The following is a 22,233-nucleotide window of genomic DNA, read 5'->3' as shown; positions in this document are numbered from 1 at the left end:
TCCTGATTTCTTGGTCAGGATCAATAGCACCACTATCAACCCATCCCTGCATCCCAGAGCGCTAGGGGGAACCCTGGATTCTGAACTATCCTATCAGACCCACATCCAATCCCTGTCCAAATCATGCCGCCTCAACCTCCCCAACATCTCCAGAATATGCTCCTTTTTAACCAATGATACCACAAAGCTCCTAATTCACTCCCTGGTCATCTCTCGCCTCGACTACTGCAACTCCCTCCTCATTGGATGACCTTTACATAGGCTATCCCTCCTCTAGTCCATCATGAATCCTTACCAACCGTTCAGTGTCTGCTACCCCTCTCTGCCAATCCCTCCACTGACCTCCACTCAGTGTCCTCCACCCCTCTCTGCCAATCCCTCCACTGGCCTCCAGTCAGTGTCCTCCACCCCTCTCTGCCAATCCCTCCACTGGCCTCCAGTCAGTGTCCTCCACCCCTCTCTGCCAATCCCTCCACTGGCCTCCAGTCAGTGTCCTCCACCCCTCTCTGCCAATCCCTCCACTGACCTCCACTCAGTGTCATCAACCCCTCTCTGCCAATCCCTCCACTGACCTCCATTCAGTGTCCTCCATCCCTCTCTGCCAATCCCTCCACTGACCTCCATGCAGTGTCCTCCACCCCTCTCTGCCAATCCCTCCACTGACCTCCATGCAGTGTCCTCCACCCCTCTCTGCCAATCCCTCCACTGACCTCCATGCAGTGTCCTCCATCCATCTCTGCCAATCCCTCCACTGGCTTCCACGCGCCCAACAAATAAACTTCAAAATACTAACAACTTACAAAGCCATCCACAACTCTGCCCCCTGCTACATCACCAACCTGGTCTCAAAATATCAAACTGCTCTCTTAGATCCTCCCAAGACCTTCTGCTCTCTAGTTCCCGTGTCACCTCCTCCCATGCTTGCCTCCAGGACTTCTCCTGAGCTTCTCCCATCTTATGGAACTCCCTACCAATCTGTCCGGCTCTCCCAATCTATCCATCTTTAGACGATCCCTGAAAACCTTTCTCTTTAAAGAAGCCTATCCTGCTTCTACCTAGTAAACCGCCATTTATTTCTTCCATCAGCTCATCCCCCCCACAGCTATTACCTTTTTGTATCACTCAACCCTTCCTCCTAGATTGTAAGCTCCCAGGATCAGGGCCCTCTGTTTCCTCTTGTACCAAATTGTATTGCAACTGTAATGTCTTCCTTCATTTTGTAAAGCGCTGAGCAAACTGTTGGCGCCATGTAAATCCTGTATAATAATAATAATATTGGCTTGCAATAGACTGAACATTCCCGAACAAAATCTATGTGTGTTTTGTCATATTGTTCCTAAGTGGCTCCTTTCGTAATCGTCCCTGCCCCCATGTCAGATGTACAACATGCAAACTTCCAAAAAAAAGTGTCTAAATATGTTCTCAAACTGTTCCTGCACAGGCTGTTCTGGAAAGTGTGTGGCCCTCTGGGAATCGAGGGGGTTACTTCTTGTGGATAAAGGTCAGGAATGTTCTTCATGGAGTTGCGCAGTTTAAGAGAGCCTTGAAAAAGCAACATTCCTTGGCGCCCCATACAACACTTTCAGGTATTTATTTGTCCTAATGCTGACTGGTTAGAGGGACACTAGAATGTAAAATGGACTTTATAGTTCATTTTTGTGCTACGGTGCTGACTTAAAGGGTAATGCAGGCAATAGACGGGTCGAAAACCGTCCGTTTTAAAAAAAACGAAAGATCGGTCGTTCAATAGGCCGATGTTACCACCAACGGTAAAAAAAAAATTGGCAGATTTTCGTCCCGTCTACGGCCGGCTTTTATTTACTTCTGTCCCTTGCAGAGAGCTCCGCTATTATATTTGACATGAAAAAGTATTGCGGTTGCAACAATGTATCTATTTGTATCCATTTCGGATACAGATGGTTTTATTTGGATACAAATGGATACATTTTTGCAACCGCAATACTTTTCATATAAAATATAATAGTGGACTGGAATTCTTTTTCTTCTTCTCCTTCTTTTCTTCTCCTTCTTTTCTTCTTCTTATTCTCCTTTTCTTCTTCTCCTTTTCTTCTTTTTTTTCTTCTTCTTCTTCTTTTTCTTCTTTTTCTACTTCTCCTTTTTTTCTTCTTCTCCTTCTTTTTCTTCTTCTTCTCCTTTTTCTTCTTCTTTTTCCTCTTTTTCTTCTTTTTTTTCTTCTTCTCCTTCTTTTCTTCTCCTTTTTCTTCTTTTTCTCCTTTTCTTCTCCTTTTTCTTCTCCTTTTTCTTCTTTTCTTTTCTTCTTCTTTTTCTCCTTCTTCTTTTTCTCCTTCTTCTTTTTCTTCTTCTTTTTCTGCTTCTTACTGCAGGTCACGGTTCATACGCAGATTTTTTATTGGTAAAACGATCGGCCGATTTGCCCATCATTGCCGGGAACTTTTCCAACTTTACCGATAAAAAACAAATGTGCCAAAACCCCGAAAAACAGTCGACCAATTAACTCACTAACGGTGCGAAAATCGACCGATTCTTTTTTTTCGGCTGAAAAATCTGCCGATTTTCGACCCGTCTGTGGCCCGCATTACTCCACTTTCATGTAGCAAAAAAAACCAACTTATTATAGCATATACAATTGCAACGCAAGTAATATTGTAACTAAATGTTACTAGAAAGACCCTTTCCCCCTTTAATTTTGCTGGGCTGTAATCTTCTGTAAAATGCACTATGGCTACCTGGAGGCGTTCTATACACAGATGGTGTACAGAAATCCCGCCAGAAATGTCATTTCCTGCTTGTGTGATTGGCTCATTGATCTTCCCAGAAGTCTGCACTAAGATACAAGTCAGATTTAGAGCATCCCCTGCAACAAAAGTGCAATTTTCCCAAAGGGGAAATCACCTCAAAAGGGACGCAGACCCTGCCACTTTCCTATTAGAGCCCTTCAAGTGCAGCAGCTGGTTGATAATTATGAAATCACTCCCATACAGATTCGCTCTGCGCATGGACACAAACAAACAGCTATTTCTTCAGAAAAAGAAAAAAGTAGGAATCTGCAACAAAGTTTGTTAAAATCCCTTCAATGCACATAGATTAGCCAAAGTGGAGTTACTGTAAGGGACCGCCCGGCGGTACCACTGGCACTCCACTGATCGGATGTTCCCAGCACACGGAGTCTAAGCCCCAGAGTACTTGTTCACCAGGGCCCCTGATGGTGGGGATGGACTTGGAGTACCCTGGGACCAGGTCATGACTACCGAGGACACCCGTCAGTGGTAGGGGTGGTCTGGAGACCCCGTTGAGAGGGACGGATGGCTGAGCAAGTGCAAGGTCATACAAGCCGGGTCGGTAACTATGGGGACGGTGCGGTACAGAGCAGCGGGCAAAGAATAGTCGGGTCACACGCCAGGTCAGCAACAGCAGGTCAGATCCAATAGGGGGCATTCAGGAGAGAGGTCAGGCAAGCAAGGGTCAAGAACAGGAGAAACAGCAAGGTCAGGGCACAATCCGGGTCAGCAACTTACTTTGACAGGTTAACAGGTTCACAGGATTCAGAAAGACCAAAAGGCACTGAATGACAGCTCAGGGCCGTTTAAATATCCCGCCTGGGCTGTCATTGGTGCCAGGCGCGCGCCCGTGGTCTCTACTGCGCATGCGCGGACCTGGCTGCCGCGGTCGGCCAAGTCCCGGCGCCCGCGTACAGGGCGGTGTACTGCGCCTGCGCCGAGCCCAGCGGCGCGGCGATCTCCGACATTGCCCCCCCCCAACGGGCAACCTCCGGATGTCCACCCGATCTTTCCACCACGGGTGATCACGAAGAAACTCCCGGACTAGTCTAGGTGCGTGGACATTATGAGCCGGTTCCCAGGAATTTTCCTCTGGACCATAGCCCTTCCACTTAATTAGGAATTGGGTCTGGCCCCCCCTTCTTCGGCACTTAAGGATTGTTTCCACCTCAAATTCCTCTTGTCCTTCGACCGTTATGGCCTCCGGGGGTCTGGATTCTCGTTCTGGGAAGGCATCTGGGATCACTGGCTTCAGCAGGGATACATGGAAGACTGGATGAATTCTGAACGTGTCCGGAAGGATGAGCTCATATGCTACTTCGTTGACTATCCGCTTTACCTGAAAAGGCTCCACAAATTTAGGTCCCAATTTTTTCGAGGGACAAAGCATCTTTAAGTTGGTTGTGGCCAACCACACCTTCTGCCCAGGCCGCAACGCCAAATCCCCTCTTCGTTTCTTGTTAAACGCCTTCTTATTGTCCTCTTGGGCCCGAGCGATGGCTTCCTGGAGTATTTTGTTATTAGCGGAGAAGAAGGTCAACGCATCCTGCATTGCTGGAACTGGGCATTCAGAGACCAAATCAGGGAGAAAGACAGGGTGAAACCCATAATTCGAAAAGAATGGGGACTGCCCTGTTGCAGAATGGCTTGTGTTGTTATAAGCGAACTCCGCCAGGGGTAAGAGTGACAACCAATCATCCTGCAGAAAAGACGTGTAGCAACGCAAGTATTGCTCCAGGGTCTGGTTCGTCCTCTCGGTCTGACCGTTGGTCTGAGGGTGGAACGCAGAGGAGAGGGACAACTTGATGTCCAGGGCCTTGCACAGAGCCCTCCAAAACTTAGATGTAAATTGGACAGTCATACGGGCGGTGGGGGGGCAGGGTATCGGCTCCCCGCTTACTGAACACGTCCAGGAACCCATGATAGGCTGCGGGAATAACCTGTTTCAAATCGGAGTCTCCTTCGGAGCATAGGAGAACTCGGGGCCCTGCGGGGCCTGAAGTGCGACAATGTTCCCGACAGTATGGGGAAGGGAACGAGATTGACCCAGTTTCCCAGTCAATCTGGGGGTTATGGGCCCGTAACCATGGGAGCCCCAGAATGACTGGGAAAAGAGATGACGCAATAGCGTCCAGGCGGAGGAATTCCTGGTGCTGGTTGGCAATGGTAGTGGCAATGGGGGGAGTTTCCTGATTAACTACCCCCGATTTTATCTGGGAACCATCGGCCAAAAAGATGTTGAAGCCCTTCTGTCTGTGTTGGAGAGGGATAACCTGCTGGTGAGCAAACTCTAAATCCAGGAAACAGCTGCATGCCCCCGAATCAACTATGGCTGTCACCTCCACGGTCCTTTCTGGAAGCTGAAAGAAGAGGGGCACTACTAAGTATTGCGAAGGACAGGTATTGCTAATAGACAAGGAAGAAAAACGGGTGCACTTACTAATTTTCTGAGGGCAGGATCGCACCACATGACCAGCTTCTCCGCAGTAAAGGCAGAGGTTCTGGGCTCGTCTGCGCTGGCGTTCCTCCGGTGGTAATTTAGGCCGCGCCACGCCTAGCTGCATAGGTTCCGGAACATCTCCTGGTGGTGGGTTCTGGATGCTTTGTCGGGTTGATTGGCTGGGGCCTAGGAATGGACCCCAGGTATTTCCGCAACCCTGGCCGGACCTCTCGAGCCTGCGTTCCTGCAGTCTTCGTTCAATTTTAATTGTCAGGGCAATAAGGTCTTCTAGAGACTCGGGAACCTCCACCCGGGCCAGCTCATCTTTAAAGGGATCGGAGAGCCCCATACGGAACTGGTGCAATAGAGCAAACTCGTTCCAGCGTGTGTCCCCCATCCACCGCCTGAAATCAGAGGCGTATTCCTCTGCCGCCCGCCGGCCCTGCCGGAGCACATATAAGGTCGCTTCGGCAGAGGCTGCCCGCTGTGGGTCATCATACAAGATGGCCATTGCTTCAAAGAAACTATTGACCGATCCCAGATGAGGATCATTGTTTCCCCTTAACCGGTGGGCCCAATCCTGGGGTTCACCCTGTAATAGTGAAATAATGAATCCTACCTTCACATTTTCGGTCAGAAAGGTACGGGGTTGTAGCTCAAAGAACAAGAGACAGGAATCACGGAATGACCGGAAGCATGTGCGGTCCCCGTGAAAACGCTCTGGTAAGGGTACTCGGGGTTCCGCCATAGGGAGCGGGGCGGAAGCCCCTGAGACTGGCTCCTGAGCTACCAGGGCCGGGGGTGCAGAAACCAGGACCTGAGGGGCAGGGTCAGAAATAGAGCCAGTCTGGAAGCGATTCTCCAGCTGCATGCATCTGTCCTGCAGGGCCGTTACGGCCTGCGTCAAATTAGCTAGGTGCCTGCAAATTTCCTCTAGCGGGGAGGGCCCTCCTCTAGGCTCAGTCATGGCCTTTTGGTACTGTAAGGGACCGCCCGGCGGTACCACTAGGACTCTACTGATCGGATGTTCCCAGCGCACGGAGTCTAAGCCCCAGAGTACTTGTTCACCAGGGCCCCTGATGGTGGGGATGGACTTGGAGTACCCTGGGACCAGGTCGTGACTACTGAGGACACCCGTCAGTGGTAGGGGTATTTCGCCAGGGGCACCCATGGGAGAGAGCCAGGTATGAGGAGGTCTGGAGACCCCGTTGAGAGGGATGGATGGCTGAGCAAGTGCAAGGTCATACAAGCCGGGTCGGTAACTATGGGGACGGTGCGGTACAGAGCAGCGGGCAAAGAATAGTCGGGTCACACGCCAGGTCAGCAACAGCAGGTCAGATCCAATAGGGGGCATTCAGGAGAGAGGTCAGGCAAGCAAGGGTCAAGAACAGGAGAAACAGCAAGGTCAGGGCACAATCCGGGTCAGCAACTTACTGTGACAGGTTAACAGGTTCACAGGATTCAGAAAGACCAAAAGGCACTGAATGACAGCTCAGGGCCGTTTAAATATCCCGCCCTGCGCTGTCATTGGTGCCAGGCGCGCGCCCGTGGTCTCTACTGCGCATGCGCGAACCTGGTTGCCGTGGTCGGCCAAGTCCCGGCGCCCGCGTACTGCGCCTGCGCCGAGCCCAGCGGCGCGGCGATCTCCGACAGTTACTCTTCAAAGCAGATCTTCACCCTCAATAGGATGTTGCCTCCATCCCAGCAAATTGGGCTTTATTTTCTTTTTTTCCATTTTTTTTTTTTCTTTGTTTACATTTTTTTTTTTTAAATTGAAAACCCTCTGGCCCGACCCCCCATGCACGTCACTCAATGATGTGCACTTTGCCCACCATGCCTCCTGTTATACGTATGTCACATTTCACAGAAAAGAGAAGGGGGCGGGGCCAGGCGGCGCATCATCAGGAAGCCGCCGGCTGAACCCAGAAGAAACAGAAACTTCCCGATGACGTTGCTGAAGAAGATGGTGGGCGGGGGGGGGGGGGGGGGAGAAAAGTGTATCTCAGCAGGAAAATGCTGGATCTGCTGGGTGGGGGGGGGGGGGGGGTTATTTTTAAAGTGCAGCACCCACAACCAGATAAGCAGGGGTTGAACTGAAAAAAAAAAAAAAACTGGGAGGGTGTAGAGTGTGTTTTCAGATTTGAAGCCCAGTTGGGATAACACTTACCTGTCCCCATTCACATAACATAAAAAAAAAATTAAAAATTGTACCTTACCCTTTTTAGATGCTCTATTCTGGATCCTCCGGCAAAGATAAATTCTTAATTGTTCTTTTTGAGGGGCTGGGCAACTGTTTTTGCCATTATTAACCCTGCCTGTACTCTACAGGAAGATCTTCATTATCAATTCTAACTAGATTTGAACACGCTGTCCTCACAAAGGGTTAAAAGAGAAATGCCTAGTATGTGTATGTATGAATGTGAGTTAGGGACCTTAGATTGTACACCCCTTGAGGGTTAGGGACCTTAGATTGTACCCCCCTTGAGGGTTAGGGACCTTAGATTGTACCCCCCTTGAGGGTTAGGGACCTTAGATTGTACCCCCCTTGAGGGTTAGGGACCTTAGATTGTACGCCCCTTGAGGGTTAGGGACCTTAGATTGTACACCCCTTGAGGGTTAGGGACCTTAGATTGTACACCCCTTGAGGGTTAGGGACCTTAGATTGTACACCCCTTGAGGGTTAGGGACCTTAGATTGTACACCCCTTGAGGGTTAGGGACCTTAGATTGTACACCCCTTGAGGGTTAGGGACTGATGTGAATGTACAATATATATGTAAAGTGCTGCATAGATTGATGGCGCTATATAAGTACCTGAAATAAATAAATAAATATGGCCAAGGCTGTACTTCTCTTGTAGGTCACATGAGTGCTATTACGTTTGTTCCCCTGTGACCCGGAGTCAGCAGATTGCAGGCTCAGGTTGGGGAAACTTCATGACAATACCGCCGAGATCCTACCCGCTGCCCAATTGACAGCTGGCTCTTATTTTCAGCCTGCGGCTTGGAACCTGAGCCAGTTGTTCCCGCCCCCCTTCCCAGCCTTGAGAACTGAGCGATCAGTGGTCCCGAGATCACTCCGCTCTCAGTCTTAACCACTTCCTGTCCGGACACTTTCACCCCCTTCTTGTCCAGGCCAATTTTCAGCTTTCAGCGCTATCACACTTTGAATGACAATTGCGCGGTCATGCAACACTGTACCCATATGAATTTTTTAGCATTTTTTTTAAACAGATAAATCTTTATTTTGGTGGTATTTATTCACCGCTGGAAATTTTTTTTTTTTTTGCTATATAAATTAAAAAGTCCAAAAATTTTGAAAAAAAGTGTTTTTCTTATAACATTTTGCAAATAAATAATCTTTCTTCATAAATCTTGGCCAAAATGTATTCAGTTATCTTTTTAGTAAAGAAAAAAAAAAATAACCCAAATTAGTTTATAACCAAAAATTATAATTTTTCAAAAAAAGTTTACATTTTTATTTTTTTTTATATTATTTGTTTTTTGTTTTTTTAATATACTGTCACCCTAGCAGTACAGTGTTACCATAGTAACACTGTACTACTTGTGGGGGGTGATGATTTTTTTCTTTCTTTTTTACACTGGTTGTTTTTACACCCATAAAGGTTGTAAAAGACATCATTTCTCCTTCTCTCTGGCTGCATTCTTGCAGCTATTGAGAAATACTGTGAGAGCTGTGATTGGTCACAGCTTGTCACATGGTACAAGGCTGTTGTGAATAGCCTTGTACCATGTGATTTCTGTGACCATTCACAGATTTCACATGTAGTAAGCAATGATGTCAGAAGTGACATCTTGCTTACTACTCTGCATGTGATCACTGATTGGCCAATTAGTGATCTCATGATCAGGACCTCACAATCATTTCAAAGCAATCATTTCTCCTTTTCTCTGGCTGCATTCTTGCAGCCATTGAGAAAGACTGTGTGAGCTGTGATTGGTCACAGCTTGTCAATGCTACAAGGCTGTTGTGAATAGCCCTGTACCATGTGACCTCTATGATCATTCACAGATTTCACACATAGTAAGCAATGATGTCAGAAGTGACATCTTGCTTACAACTATTCATGTGATCACTGATTGGCCAATCAGTGATCACATGATCGGGACCTCACACAGTGGTCCCGTACAGCGATCGGTGTTCGCGCTCCCAGGGAGTGCGCACAATCCATAATGGTGGGCACCGTTTATGAACGGCAACCCGCTCCTGCACTGCCACTCTCCGGCTGTTTATATACAGCGGCCAGGTGGGAAGTGGTTAAAGCCAACGCGGGACAGCTGCAGCATGGAGGTGAGTAAGGATGTTTTTTTTTTTTTTAAATTCCATACTTCTCCTTTAAAAGTGTAGAGGCTGGGCTTATTGAATTTATGTTAATGAGGACAGACTTGGGACAGGCTCGCTCTAACATTGTTCAAAAACCTTGCAGTCCACTCCGACACTCCCCCTGAGAAACCACTAAAAAGTAAGAAATTTTAAAAATTAAATTTTTAGGCATGTTGCAACAAAGGTTTTCTCAAATGTGACTACCAAAGCGGAAATACGCTTTAAAGTTTAACCATCTGTCTGCAAATAAGTCAGGATAGCTCTGTGTTACAGGTCTGACTGTACCCTTTTCGCTTTATTTTCCTAGATGGCAGTGACCTGGATGCAGTCAGCCATGGAAGTATGGACAGCTCTATAGACATGAACCCAACAGAGCAACCATCATTTAGTACAGACGTAACCAGTGCTGATGCTGCTGATGACAGATCCAGTACAGGTTTGTGCACTGGGATTGAGTAAATACCGTATTTTTCGCCGTATAAGACGCACCTGACCATAAGACGCACCGAGGTTTTAGAGGCAGAAAACAGGAAAAAAAAATTCTGAACTAATGGACTGCAGACACAGTACAGGAGATGACCAGAGACTGCGGACAGCACAGGGATGACCAGAGACTGCGGACAGCACAGGGATGACCAGAGACTGCGGACAGCACAGATGACTGCTGACCTTTGGGGAGGTGGGGAGCGGGTACCTGAATTTGACAGGTACCCGCTCTTACTTCCGCAGAGTTTTTGTTTGATCTAACCTGTTCCTCTATCCAGCCGCGCGCTGTCTTCCCAACTTCTGTAATGGCGCTCGGCATGACAGCCGGGTGCCCAGTGCGCATGAGCGAGAAGCACTTGCGTTTTGTGATTGGTCCGGCGGCTTCTGGGATCTGTCATGTGTCCCAGGTACCGCCTTACCATTCACAAAAAGCACCGCTTCTTGCGCATGCGCACTTGGCACCCGGCTGTCATGCCCAGTGCCCACACTACAGAAGCCGGGAAGACAGCACGCCGCTGCATAGAGGAACAGGTAAGGTCCCGCTGCGGAGCTGAGCGGCCGGCCCGGTATTCTGACACGGCCGCGGTGGAAATACCGGACCGGCCGCTCCATATTCGCCCCATAAGACGCACTGACATTCCCCCCCCCCCCAGTTTTGGGGAAGAAAAAGTGCGTCTTATACGGCGAAAAATACGGTAAACCTCGCCTACATATAACCCGCCAAAGGCTTGTCGCAAGACACTCCAGTGGTATCCAATTAGAAAGGGTTGTTATTTCTAATGGTATAGCCTGGAAAATGTGAAGCAAGGATTGTTCTTCCTTTCCAGTTCCAGAAAAATGCAAGTAAATGAATCAAAGGTGTCATACAATGTAACACCAGGGGTGGACTGACCATTTAGTCACTGGGGCACTTCCCGGGGGTCAGTAGGGGGCCCCATGAGATGCCCCTGGTACCTTTCATAGGCTTTTTTGGGTGTGGTTTGAGTGTGGGAGAGGACACGGGCCCCATGATTTCCTATTGCCCTGTGGCCCCATCAGTTGTCAGTCCGCCCCTGTGTAACACCAAACAGGCTGAACTGTTATTAGGTAAGTTTACATTGCTGTATTAGAAGAAAGTGAATCTGAAATTACATAATCAAAATAATATACGCTTTTTGTGAACTGGAGGGTCTGATCAGGTCTGCCTGAAAAACTGATAGGTGGACCTGATCGGACCCTTCATGTGGATAGATACGGGTGACCACCCAGGTTATAAATATAACAAATCTTTAATACTTGAATACATTTTATCTGCAGTACCATCCATCCTAATGCTGACCTTTTTCGTCTGCCTTAGGTGGTCAGTCAGATCTAGGATACAGTTCATTGTCCAAGGAGGAAGTTCGCAGGGGGGCTGTACATGATATACAAGAGGAGCAGGAAGACTCTCGAGGGAGCGACTCCAGCTCATGTAAGTACCGAAATAAAATGACTACTGTGCAAATCAAATGTATTTTATGAAGCTTTTTACTTTTATGGTAGATTTTTGCAGAGATCGCTATATACATAACGGCAGCAATCATCCATTATTGAACTCCCTGCATGAACCACGGAATCAATGAAGGCTTATGGGAAGCAGTTCTTTCATGAAAGACTGTGGAAAAGAAGGGGGTCTTCCAACAATAAAAGTATGAGATGATGTTTTCTAAAACGCTCCCCCCAGTACGGTATATTGGTGGCTATAGTTTAACCCAGGGGTGGGCAAACTTTTTGACTTGAGGGCCGCAATGGGTTCATATATTGGACCCGGGGGCCGGACCAAGAGTAGATGAATGATGTGTATGTGTCATCCATAGTAAGTATAGTAATATTCCCCCATAGTAAGCATAGTAATTAATCCCCCATATAGTAATTAATCCCCCATATAGTAATTCATCCCCCATATAGTAATTCATCCCCCATAGTAATTCATCCCCCATATAGTAATTCATCCCCCCTATAGTAATTCATCCCCCCTATAGTAATTCATCCCCCATATAGTAATTCATCCCCCCTATAGTAATTCATCCCCCCTATAGTAATTCATCCCCCATATTAAGTCCCCAAGTCCCCCCTGTGTCAATTCACTTACCTTTGCTCCGCGCGTTCCTCTCGCCGTGTTCCCGCGCCGTTCCGGTGTAGCATGAAAATCTGTCTCCTATGAGGATCTGTCCCCCTCGACGTATCTGCGCATGTGCCAGTTTCAGGCATTAGCAGCCGATCGCCGATCTCCGGCACATGCGCAGATATGTCGAGGGGGACAGATCCTCATAGGAGACAGATTTTCATGCTACACCGGTCTTCAGGGCGGACTGTGAGAGGAGCCTAGCTCCCCTCACGTTCGTCACGCTGCCCCGCCTACACACATCCTGACAGCCATCCTGACAGTATCACGCTCTGCGGGTCGGATTAAAAGGTCCGCCGGGCCGGATTAAAAGGTCCGCCGGGCCGTAGTTTGCCCATTGCTGGTTTAACCCCTTGTCTACCATTCTGATATGTAGACACAAATCCAACACCTCCTGCGCTCACAGACCCAGATCAGAAGAAGGTCAGTCGAACAATATGATGAAAGTATAATGCTCATCCAACTCTGATCAAAGGTTGTGCGGCTCAAACACGAAGCTGGGGAAGCCCGATAACAACTGTAGTAAAGAATAAAAAACAAAGAGCACCAACCTTGCGCATTACCTCAGTAGGCACTTAATACATTTATTGATAAGAAATATACTCACAAGAGTAGCAATATAAAAGACATGGAACAACGAACAGCGAAACACTGGGTTAGGAGACATGTACAAACCCCACCAGAAAGGGAGATACTCTTTTGGTCAAGCTGATTTTGTTTCGAAGGGGGGTCCCTTCTTCCTCAGTGTTTCGCTGTTTGTTGTTACATACCTTTTATATTGCTACTCTTGTGAGTATATTTCTTATTGTGACGGGAGTGACTTTGGGTGGGGGGCCCATGGAACACAACTCACTTTGGAGGGGTGGGGAGACCCCTGTCTCAGCTCCCAATATCCCTATTATGTGTAAGTCACCCTGTGCCTGTTAGGGGTGCTGTCAGGAATGGACTCGCCAATAGTGGTGGGACTCACCTGCCTTGTGGGTTGCAGTTCCAGGACTGGTCAGCGGGTGCTCTCAGCAACCAGAGGCTCACTCCTGCAGTCAGCCAAAACACCTGAGGCTGATTACAGGAGGTGCATATAAGGAATGGCCAGACTTGCAATCAGGGCCTTGGTGTATGTTTCCCAAGAGCCCCTGTACCTTCATCCTGTCTGCTTCCTGTCTGATCCTGCTTGATCCCTGACTCTGATTGAACTCCGCCTGTCCTGACCTCTGCTATTCCTTACCACTCTGCAGTCTGCTCCTTTGGTACCTTGTCTGCCTGATTGTTCCTGACCCGGCCCGTCTGACTACGCTCTGCCTGCTCCTTTGTACCTTGCCTGCCCGTTTGCTACCGACCCGGCCCGCCCGACTACGCTTAGTATTGTTCTTTTGTTATCTGTTGGGGGTTTTGGTTTGGTTTGTTTGCACTGTGTTTATGTTTAGTCTTGCACTGCGTTTATGTATTGTTTAGTCTTAAATAAATTATACTGTTTATACTATATCTGAAGCCTTCGTTTCCCTGTGTCAGTCCACACACCTCTGGTCATACCCGGAGTCCTGACAGGTGCAGGGTGAAATGTCCTGATATTGTGTAGACATCTATAGGAGATAGGTGGAGGTTGTGGATTGTTTGGGGTTATGTGATTGCATCCCATTGTTCTATTGTGTGTCTTGCTTGGGAGCAAACTATTATGAGATGTATGTGTTTGTGTATTGGCTTGGTGGGGGGGTGTCTGCTGATGTTTCTTCTTGCTAGATGTGGTTTGCCCCGCCCTGTGTCATTATGCAGGGAGGGGGGGTTGTTCCCTTGAAAGTATAGATCTTGTATCTGTGTTAAAATAAAGCAGTCTATTTCCTGGTTTCCTTCAAGTCTGGTGGTCTCTAGTCTTGTTTGGTCAGCGGTGGGGTCCGTGGTCGGTGTTCGGACAGGGAAGCAGGAGTTTAACGGAAATACCCAAGTGTAGTCGGGGTCCGGTTCCGTTACACTTATCAATAAATTTATTAAGTGCCTACTGAGGTAATGCGCAAGGTTGGCGCGCTTTGTTTTTTGTTCTTTACTACCATTCTGATATTCCAGGGGTTGCTGCAGCGATGAGCCTGAAATTTGTTTTTCTCGTCCAGTTCCTAGCATTCATGTAAAAATGATCCAGGCAGCTGTAGAGCCACCTGGTCACTTTTAGGGCTTGTTTGCACTGGTGGTTGGGGGGTAGTGAAACCCTGCGGTTGAGCCATGTTTTTTGGTACCCCTGAAAGGCTCCCCCTTTAGCTGGAAAGGCAGCGGCCAGAGGTGTACACATTCCGTGGTGGCTTTGCTTCGTGGCTGCAGCAGGAATTATTCCCTGTGTCCCACTCGGTGGGCTCTCCCACCCGCTCAACGCGACCTGTTAAAGTGAATGGGACCGCGCATAACACACGTTTGCATCGTGGTAGTCTGGTATTGAAGGGGTTAAAACAGGCGGTGAGGAGGTAATACAATGCCACCTTCACCACCTTTCAAATGCTCTTTGAAGAGCCGTCCAAGCGCAGATCATTCTTCAGACAGCAAAGTAAGTGTAAACGAGACCTTACAATGTTGTAAACGTACCGCTGCATGTGGTGGTTACCAGGATTTCCCCTCTTCCTCCGGGAAGCCTGGGACCACTTGATAGCTTTCTTGTGACAGCAGTAAATGGGGAAAAAAAAAATGAAAGTGGCTGTAAACCCTTCCATATACCCCGTGAAGTGACTATGCTCATGTGATACACAGAGATAAAATAAATCCACCTACACAGGTTGTTTATCTGCAGCCATCTTCCCTGTACATCCATTCAGAGTGAAAAATTTACACAGTATGGCCCAGCTTTGAAAAGCAGGGGGCGGGGAACTGAAGTTACACTCAGGAGAGCTTTGAGAGCTGATTGGAGTGAAGGGACACACCCCCTTTCACACAGGAACAGAGCTGAGGATGTCAATCACAGACAGTGTGCTGCAGCTCCCTCCCCTGTCACACTTTTCCTCTTGGTGTCTCTTGTCAGAAGTGACTCCTTCTGATAGCAGAGGAAGGAGGCAGCAGACAGAAATGACACTCAGTGCTCTAGATTGAGACAAGTACACACTATAGAGGGATTTGTTTTATTCATATTTCATGCCTGAGGTTTACAACCACTTTAAGAGCTGATTCACACATATGCGGTGCAGATTGAAGCTCAGATTTCACAGCTAATTGACACAGTTCAGCGGTTCCTGTCAGGTTTACATCAGGTTCAGGACAGGATTAGCTCAGGATCTTATCCTGTTCACACATATGCGGTTTAGAAACCGTTCCCATAGAAGTCAATAGCCTGTGATCCGCACCTGAACCTGAAGGCACTGCTCAGAAATTGGACAGGTCTCCTTTTCAAACCGCACTGAATCTGCACTGCCAGTGCACCAGACATACAGTATATGAACAGGCACCATAGGACAAAATGTTTTTTTCACATGTCATGTGGATTGGATGCAGATCATACAGCATCCAATCCGCATATTTGTGAACCGGAACTAAAGTGTTTAACAAGAAAAAAAAATTAAATAAAAGTAATCCCTTCGTCCCGTGCACACACTTGGAACAAGCAGTGCACATTCATTACACTGCTCTGTGCACATTTCAAATCCCATAGTCCATCTCAGGAGTGAGCAAAAGAGGGTGACCATGTTTCTGCATACAGTGCGATCATGGAGAATGAACGTAGCCACCCTCTAATAGTAAGTCAGATCACAGCAGCAAAAAAAAAAAAATTAAAATAATTGTAGATTTGGAGGAAGACAAGAGCAATAGAAGAGCTTTTCTGAGTTAAGAATATATATTTAAATATGTTTTGGTTTTTTTTTAACCATTTCAATACCGGGCAATTTTACCCCTTCCTGCCCAGGCCATTTTTCACGTTTCAGTGCTCTCACACTTTGAATGACAATTGCGCGGTCATACAACACTGTACCCAAACTAAAATTTTATCATTTTCATCACACATCTAGAGCTTTCTTTTGGTGGTATTTAATCACCGCTGGGGTTTTTATTTTTTGCTAAATTAACAAAAAAAGACCAAAAATTTTGAAAAAAAACACATTTTTCTTTGTTTCTGTTATAAAAGTTTACAAATAAATAATTGTTCTTCATAAATTTAGGCCGAGATGTATTCTGCTACATGTCTTTGGTGAAAATAACCCAAATTAGGATGTATTATTTAGTCTGTAGGAAAGTTATAGAGTTTACAAACTATGGGATAGATCTGAATATTGATCAATCCTGAAGTACTGACAGCCAATCTAATTTCTTGAGGTCCAAGAATGTCAGAACAGTACAGGTATCCCCCAAATGTCAGAACAGTACAGGTATCCCCCAAATGTCAGAACAGTACAGATATCCCCCAAATGTCAGAACAGTACAGATATCCCCCAAATGTCAGGACAGTACAGATATCCCCCAAATGTCAGGACAGTACAGATATCCCCCAAATGTCAGAACAGGACAGATATCCCCCAAATGTCAGAACAGTACAGATATCCCCCAAATGTCAGAACAGTACAGATATCCCCCAAATGTCAGGACAGTACAGATATCCCCCAAATGTCAGGACAGTACAGATATCCCCCAAATGTCAGAACAGTACAGATATCCCCCAAATGTCAGGACAGTACAGATATCCCCCAAATGTCAGAATAGTACAGATATCCCCCAAATGACCCTTTTTTGCAAAGTAGACAGTCCGACGTACTTCATAAGAGGCATGGCGAGTTTTTTGAAGTTGTATTTTTTTTGTCATAATTTTTCGGAAAATTAAAAAATTAAAAAAATTATTTTCACTATTTTTTTTTTTACATACTGTCACCAGTGCAGTACAGCGTCATAATATAACTGGCATGGCGGTGAACAGGGACACCGACTGGTGACAGTATGAAAAAAAAATATATATATATATATATTTTTTTTTTTTTAATTTTTTATTACATTTTTTTTTATTTTTTTTTAAGATTTTTTTTTCAAATTTTACTATGACCAAAGTAGTACAATGTTACCATAGTAACATTGTACTACTTTGGGGAAGTGATCAGTATTTTTTCTTTTTACACAATTTGCTTATAGCAAAGAATTACTTTGCTATAAGCAAGCATTTAGCTGAATGAAATCGATTCATTCAGGTTTTTTTTGTTTTTTTTTGTTTTTTTTGTGCTTAGCTGTGATTTGGTCACAGCTAATCACATGACATGTGCATGTGATTAGCTGTGACCATTCACAGCTAGACACTAGTATACAATGGATGGCATGAATGAAGCCATCCATTGTATACAACTGTCATGTGACCTGCTGTGATTGGTCACAGCAGGTCACATGGTAGCAGCAACGTGGGCCGGTACTCAGATCTGTCATCGTCCGTTTCCGAGGTACACGGCCGGTGACAGATCGCGCCGCTGCGAGGCTCTGCATTAGCGCCCGGAATGCCGAAGCACTTTTGAAGCCGCCAAACGGCCATTGGCCGGGCGGCTAATGGTTAAACCAGAGTTTAGTGTCACTTTAATATTTTTTTCTTTTTTCATTCCAAATAGCGGGTCAAAAAATGAGAAAGGCGTGTGGAACAAAGTATGAAATCATGTCGCATACTCTTCCTGTGGAGTCACATTTTGCCGTCAGCTTCTGTTTCACAGCACTATTTGCTAATAAATTGGAATATTTTTCGGTTTACAAATGAAAATCCATTGAAAATAATGCCTCGGTTTACACATTTTTGTAGCAATATGAACGGATTAATTGGTTTTCAATGCATTTACAAATTTTTTTTTAATCATGTCCCTGTACAGTACTATGCTTTTAAATTGCACTTTTTTAAGAGTTTTGAACAGATAAGACTTTTTTCGCCTTCTTTCTGACCTCCGGAACGGATTAATTGGTTTTTAATGCATTTACAAATTTTTTTTTAATCATTTCCCTTTATGCCTTTAAAGTGCACTTTAGAAAGAGTTTTGAACAGATAAAACTTTTTTTTACTTTTTTCTGACCTTCAGTATGGATTAATCGGTTTTCAATGCATTTACAAATTAATTTTTAATCATGTCCCTGTACAGTATTTATGCCTTTAAAGTGCACTTTCTAAAGCGCTTTGAACAGATAAAAGACTTTTTTTCTTTTTTCTATTTTTTTTTCTGCCCCCCTCTCCCTCGTTACTTACTTTGATTGGCAGCAGCGGGAACCAATGGCAATGGATTTTTTTTTTATTTTTTGGCTTTTATTAAATGTTTTTATAAGTTTTATTTTTTTTAACCTAGCAAGCTCCATGTGATAGCATTAGGCAGGTTACAGGTGACCGGGATGTTGGATTCTGGATGTAGTTCCGGGCACCGGGCAGGTGTTTTTTTTTTTTCTGCCCTTAGCCCTGCTGCAGGCAAGCAGCAGGGCTCAGCTGTCAGCCTCTTACACCCCGTGAGGTTTCCTAGGCTCCACTCCCCTCCCCTTCTTGTGCTCACCCAGAAGTGACGTTACAATGTCAACGTCCACGTTGAGAGATTGTGATGCAATCCCCGGGAATGAATGTAATATGGTGCGATGTTCACTGCATTACATTCAGTGGAGCAGAGGGGAGACATGCATACATGGATGTCTCATAGAGAAACTGTCACCAAAAATCCTCACATAGGGGACTTTGTCCCCTATGTGATGATGATTAAAAAAGTTTTTTTTTAATTGTAAAAAATGAAAGTTACACCCAAGCACATACCCCCCCCCAAAAAAAAAATATTGAGGCCCCCACATATACGCACGTACAAACCTAAAAGCACACATTGGGGTGCCTACGCATGAGACCGTCGATTGCGATACACATGTCACATATCGCCGCACACGCCAGAATGAGAGCGATAATTCTAGCACCAGAACGCCTCCGTAACACTAAACTGGTGACCTGTAAGGAGCTTTTTAAAGTGTTGACCTATAGAAAGTACAGGGTACTGAAGTTCGACATTTCACGAGCGCGCACACATTTAGGTTTGACAAGTTGGATGTCCATTTACTCGCTGCAATCTCATCTTTTATATTTTACAAAAAGAAAAGGGTAATTTATTGCTTTTTTGTGCCCTAAAATGAACTTTTTTTTAAATTTTGTGGTAAAATAATGGGTCTCTACTTTCAGAAAATATATCATGTTTGGGGGTTTATATAATCTTCAGGCCTAACAGGTTTTTTTTTAAACGTGTGCAAAAACGCAAAAACGGCTCTGGCAGCGAAAGGGATAAAGTATAAGCCTGACACTCCCCTTTCCTGACAAGCAGCCAATCGTTGTTCATCACACTGCAAGGTCTTCCCCCTCCCTGCTAGTCCCTGAGCGCGGTGCTGGAGAGAGGCAGGGAGGAGGAGGAGATAAACAGCGCAATGTTAAAAATATTACACGTCTAAGTCGCCATAAAAGCCTCTTTTGTTTTTAAAATCCCCCCCCCCCCCGATATTCCTAAAATCACCTCCGATTTAATTATGGTTTTGGTTAACCACTTCAAGTCCGGACACTCTCCCCCTCTTCCTGTCCAGGACAATTTTCAGCTTTCAGCGCTATCACATTTTGAATGACAATTGCGCGGTCATGCAACACTCTACCCATATGAATTTTTTAGTATTTTTCTGAGACAGATAAAACTTTATTTTGGTGGTATTCACTGCTGGGATTTTAATTTTTTTTGCTTACAGTCAGGTCCATAAATATTGGGACATCAACATAATTCTAACATTTTTGGCTCTATACACCACCACAATGGATTTGAAATGAAACAAACAAGATGTGCTTTAACTGCAGACTGTCAGCTTTAATTTAAGGGTATTTACATCCAAATCAGGTGAACGGTGTAGGAATTACAACAGTTTGCATATGTGCCTCCCACTTGTTAAGGGACCAAAAATAATGGGACAATTTGGCTTCTCAGCTGTACCATGGCCAGGTGTGTGTTATTCCCTCATTATCCCAATTACAATGAGCAGATAAAAGGTCCAGAGTTCATTTCAAGTGTGCTATTTGCATTTGGAATCTGTTGCTGTCAACCCTCAAGATGAGATCCAAAGAGCTGTCACTATCAGTGAAGCCATCATTAGGCTGAAAAAACAAAACAAACCCATCAGAGAGATAGCAAAAACATTAGGCGTGGCCAAAACAACTGTTTGGAACATTCTTAAAAAGAAGGGAGGCACCAGTGAGCTCAGCAACACCAAAAGACTCGGAAGACCACGGAAAACAACTGTGATGGATGAGCGAATAATTATTTCCCTGGTGAAGAAAACACCCTTCACAACAGTTGGCCAGATCAAGAACACTCTCCAGGAGGTAGGTGTATGTGTGTCAAAGTCACCAATCAAAAGAAGACTTCACCAGAGTGAATACAGAGGGTTCACCACAAGATGGAAACCATTGGTGAGCCTCAAAAACAGGAAGGCCAGATTAGAGTTTGCCAAACAACATCTAAAAAAGCCTTCACAGTTCTGGAACAACATCCTATGGACAGATGAGACCGACATCAACTTGTACCAGAGTGATGGGAAGAGAAGAGTATGGAGAAGGAACTGCTCATGATCCTAAGCATACCACCCCATCAGTGAAGCATGGTGGTGGTAGTGTCATGGCGTGGGCATGTATGGCTGCCAATGGAACTGCTTCTCTTGTATTTATTGATGATGTGACTGCTGACAAAAGCAGCCGGATGAATTGTGAAGTGTTTCGGGAATATTATCTGCTCATATTCAGCCAAATGCTTCACAACTCATTGGACGCTTCACAGTGCAGATGGACAATGACCCAAAGCAGACTGCAAAAGCAACCAAAGAGTTTTTTAAGGGAAAGAAGTGGAATGTTATGCAATGGCCAAGTCAATCACCTGACCTGAATCTGATTGAGCATTTCACTTGCTGAAGACAAAACTGAAGGGAAAATGCCCCAAGAACAAGCAGGAACTGAAGACAGTTGCAGTAGAGGCCTGGCAGAGCATCACCAGGGATGAAACCCAACGTCTGGTGATGTCTATGCGTTCCAGACTTCAGGCTGTAATTGACTGCAAAGGATTTGCAACCAAGTATTAAAAAGTGAAAGTCTGATTTATGATTATTATTCTGTCCCATTACTTTTGGTCCCTTAACAAGTGGGAGGCACATATGCAAACTGTTGTAATTCCTACACCGTTCACCTGATTTAGATGTAAATATCCTCAAATTAAAGCTGACAGTCTGCAATTAAAACACATCTTGTTTGTTTCATTTCAAATCCATTGTGGTGGTGTATGGAGCCAAAAATGTTAGAATTGTGTCGATGTCCCAATATTTATGGACCTGACTGTATATAAATGAAAATGTCTAAAAAAAATTTTAAAGATGTTTTTCTTATAAAATTTTGCAAATAAATAATCTTTCTTCATAAATCTTGGCCAAAATTTATTCAGTTATCTTTTTAGTAAAAAAAAATAACCCAAATAAGTTTATAACCAAAAAATGTATAATTTTTACTTAATTTTTTTATAGTATTATTTATTTAATTTTTAAACTACTGTCACCCTAGCAGTACAGTGTCACCATGGTGACACTGTACTGCTTGTAGAGGGTAATGAAGATTTTTTTTTTTTGTTTTTTTTCGCTCATTGCTTTTACACTCATAAAGGATGTAAAAGCAATAATTTCTCCTTCTCTCTGGCTGCATTCTTGCAGCCATTGAGAAATACTGTGTGAGCTGTGAATGGTCACAGCTTGTCACATGGTACAAGGCTGCTGTGAATAGCCCTGTACCAAGTGACCTCTGTGATCATTCACAGATTTCACACGTAGTAAGCAATGATGTCAGAAGTGACATCTTGCTTACACCTATTCATGTGATCACTGATAGGCTAATCAGTGATCACATGATCGGGACCTCGCACAGAGGTCCCGTACAGCAATCGGTGTTCCGCTGTGCCCTCCGGACACAGCGGGCATCGGATCGCGGTACCGAGCGCGCACAGGCAGTGAATGCGGGGGCCATTTATAGACAGCCATCCGCTTCGGCACTGCTCCCGTCCAGCCCTGTACCATGTGATCTCTGTTATCATTCACAGATTTCACAAGTAGTAA

The 22,233-nt window shown here is 45.4% G+C and overlaps 1 protein-coding gene across 3 annotated transcripts in view; it reads left to right on the top strand.

The window, feature by feature from the left end:
* The window catches only part of LOC149444903 (C-myc promoter-binding protein-like), a 91,760-nt gene that overhangs the window by 15,552 nt on the left and 53,975 nt on the right, over positions 1-22,233 (top strand). For all 3 annotated transcript variants that reach the window (XM_089654416.1, XM_089654417.1, XM_089654415.1), the window contains exons 5-7: positions 1,442-1,586; positions 9,850-9,978; positions 11,365-11,478. In XM_089654416.1, the coding sequence (XP_089510542.1) occupies positions 1,442-1,586; positions 9,850-9,978; positions 11,365-11,478 (388 nt within the window). The remainder of the gene's footprint in view (positions 1-1,441; positions 1,587-9,849; positions 9,979-11,364; positions 11,479-22,233) is intronic.

The sequence above is a fragment of the Staurois parvus genome, unplaced genomic scaffold, assembly GCF_062004578.1.
Source record: "Staurois parvus isolate SC_StPar_1 unplaced genomic scaffold, SC_StPar_1.0 ptg000765l, whole genome shotgun sequence".
Classification (NCBI taxonomy): domain Eukaryota; kingdom Metazoa; phylum Chordata; class Amphibia; order Anura; family Ranidae; genus Staurois; species Staurois parvus.
The sequence above is the reverse complement of the archived record's forward strand: the minus strand, read 5'-3'. Positions and strand labels throughout refer to the sequence as shown.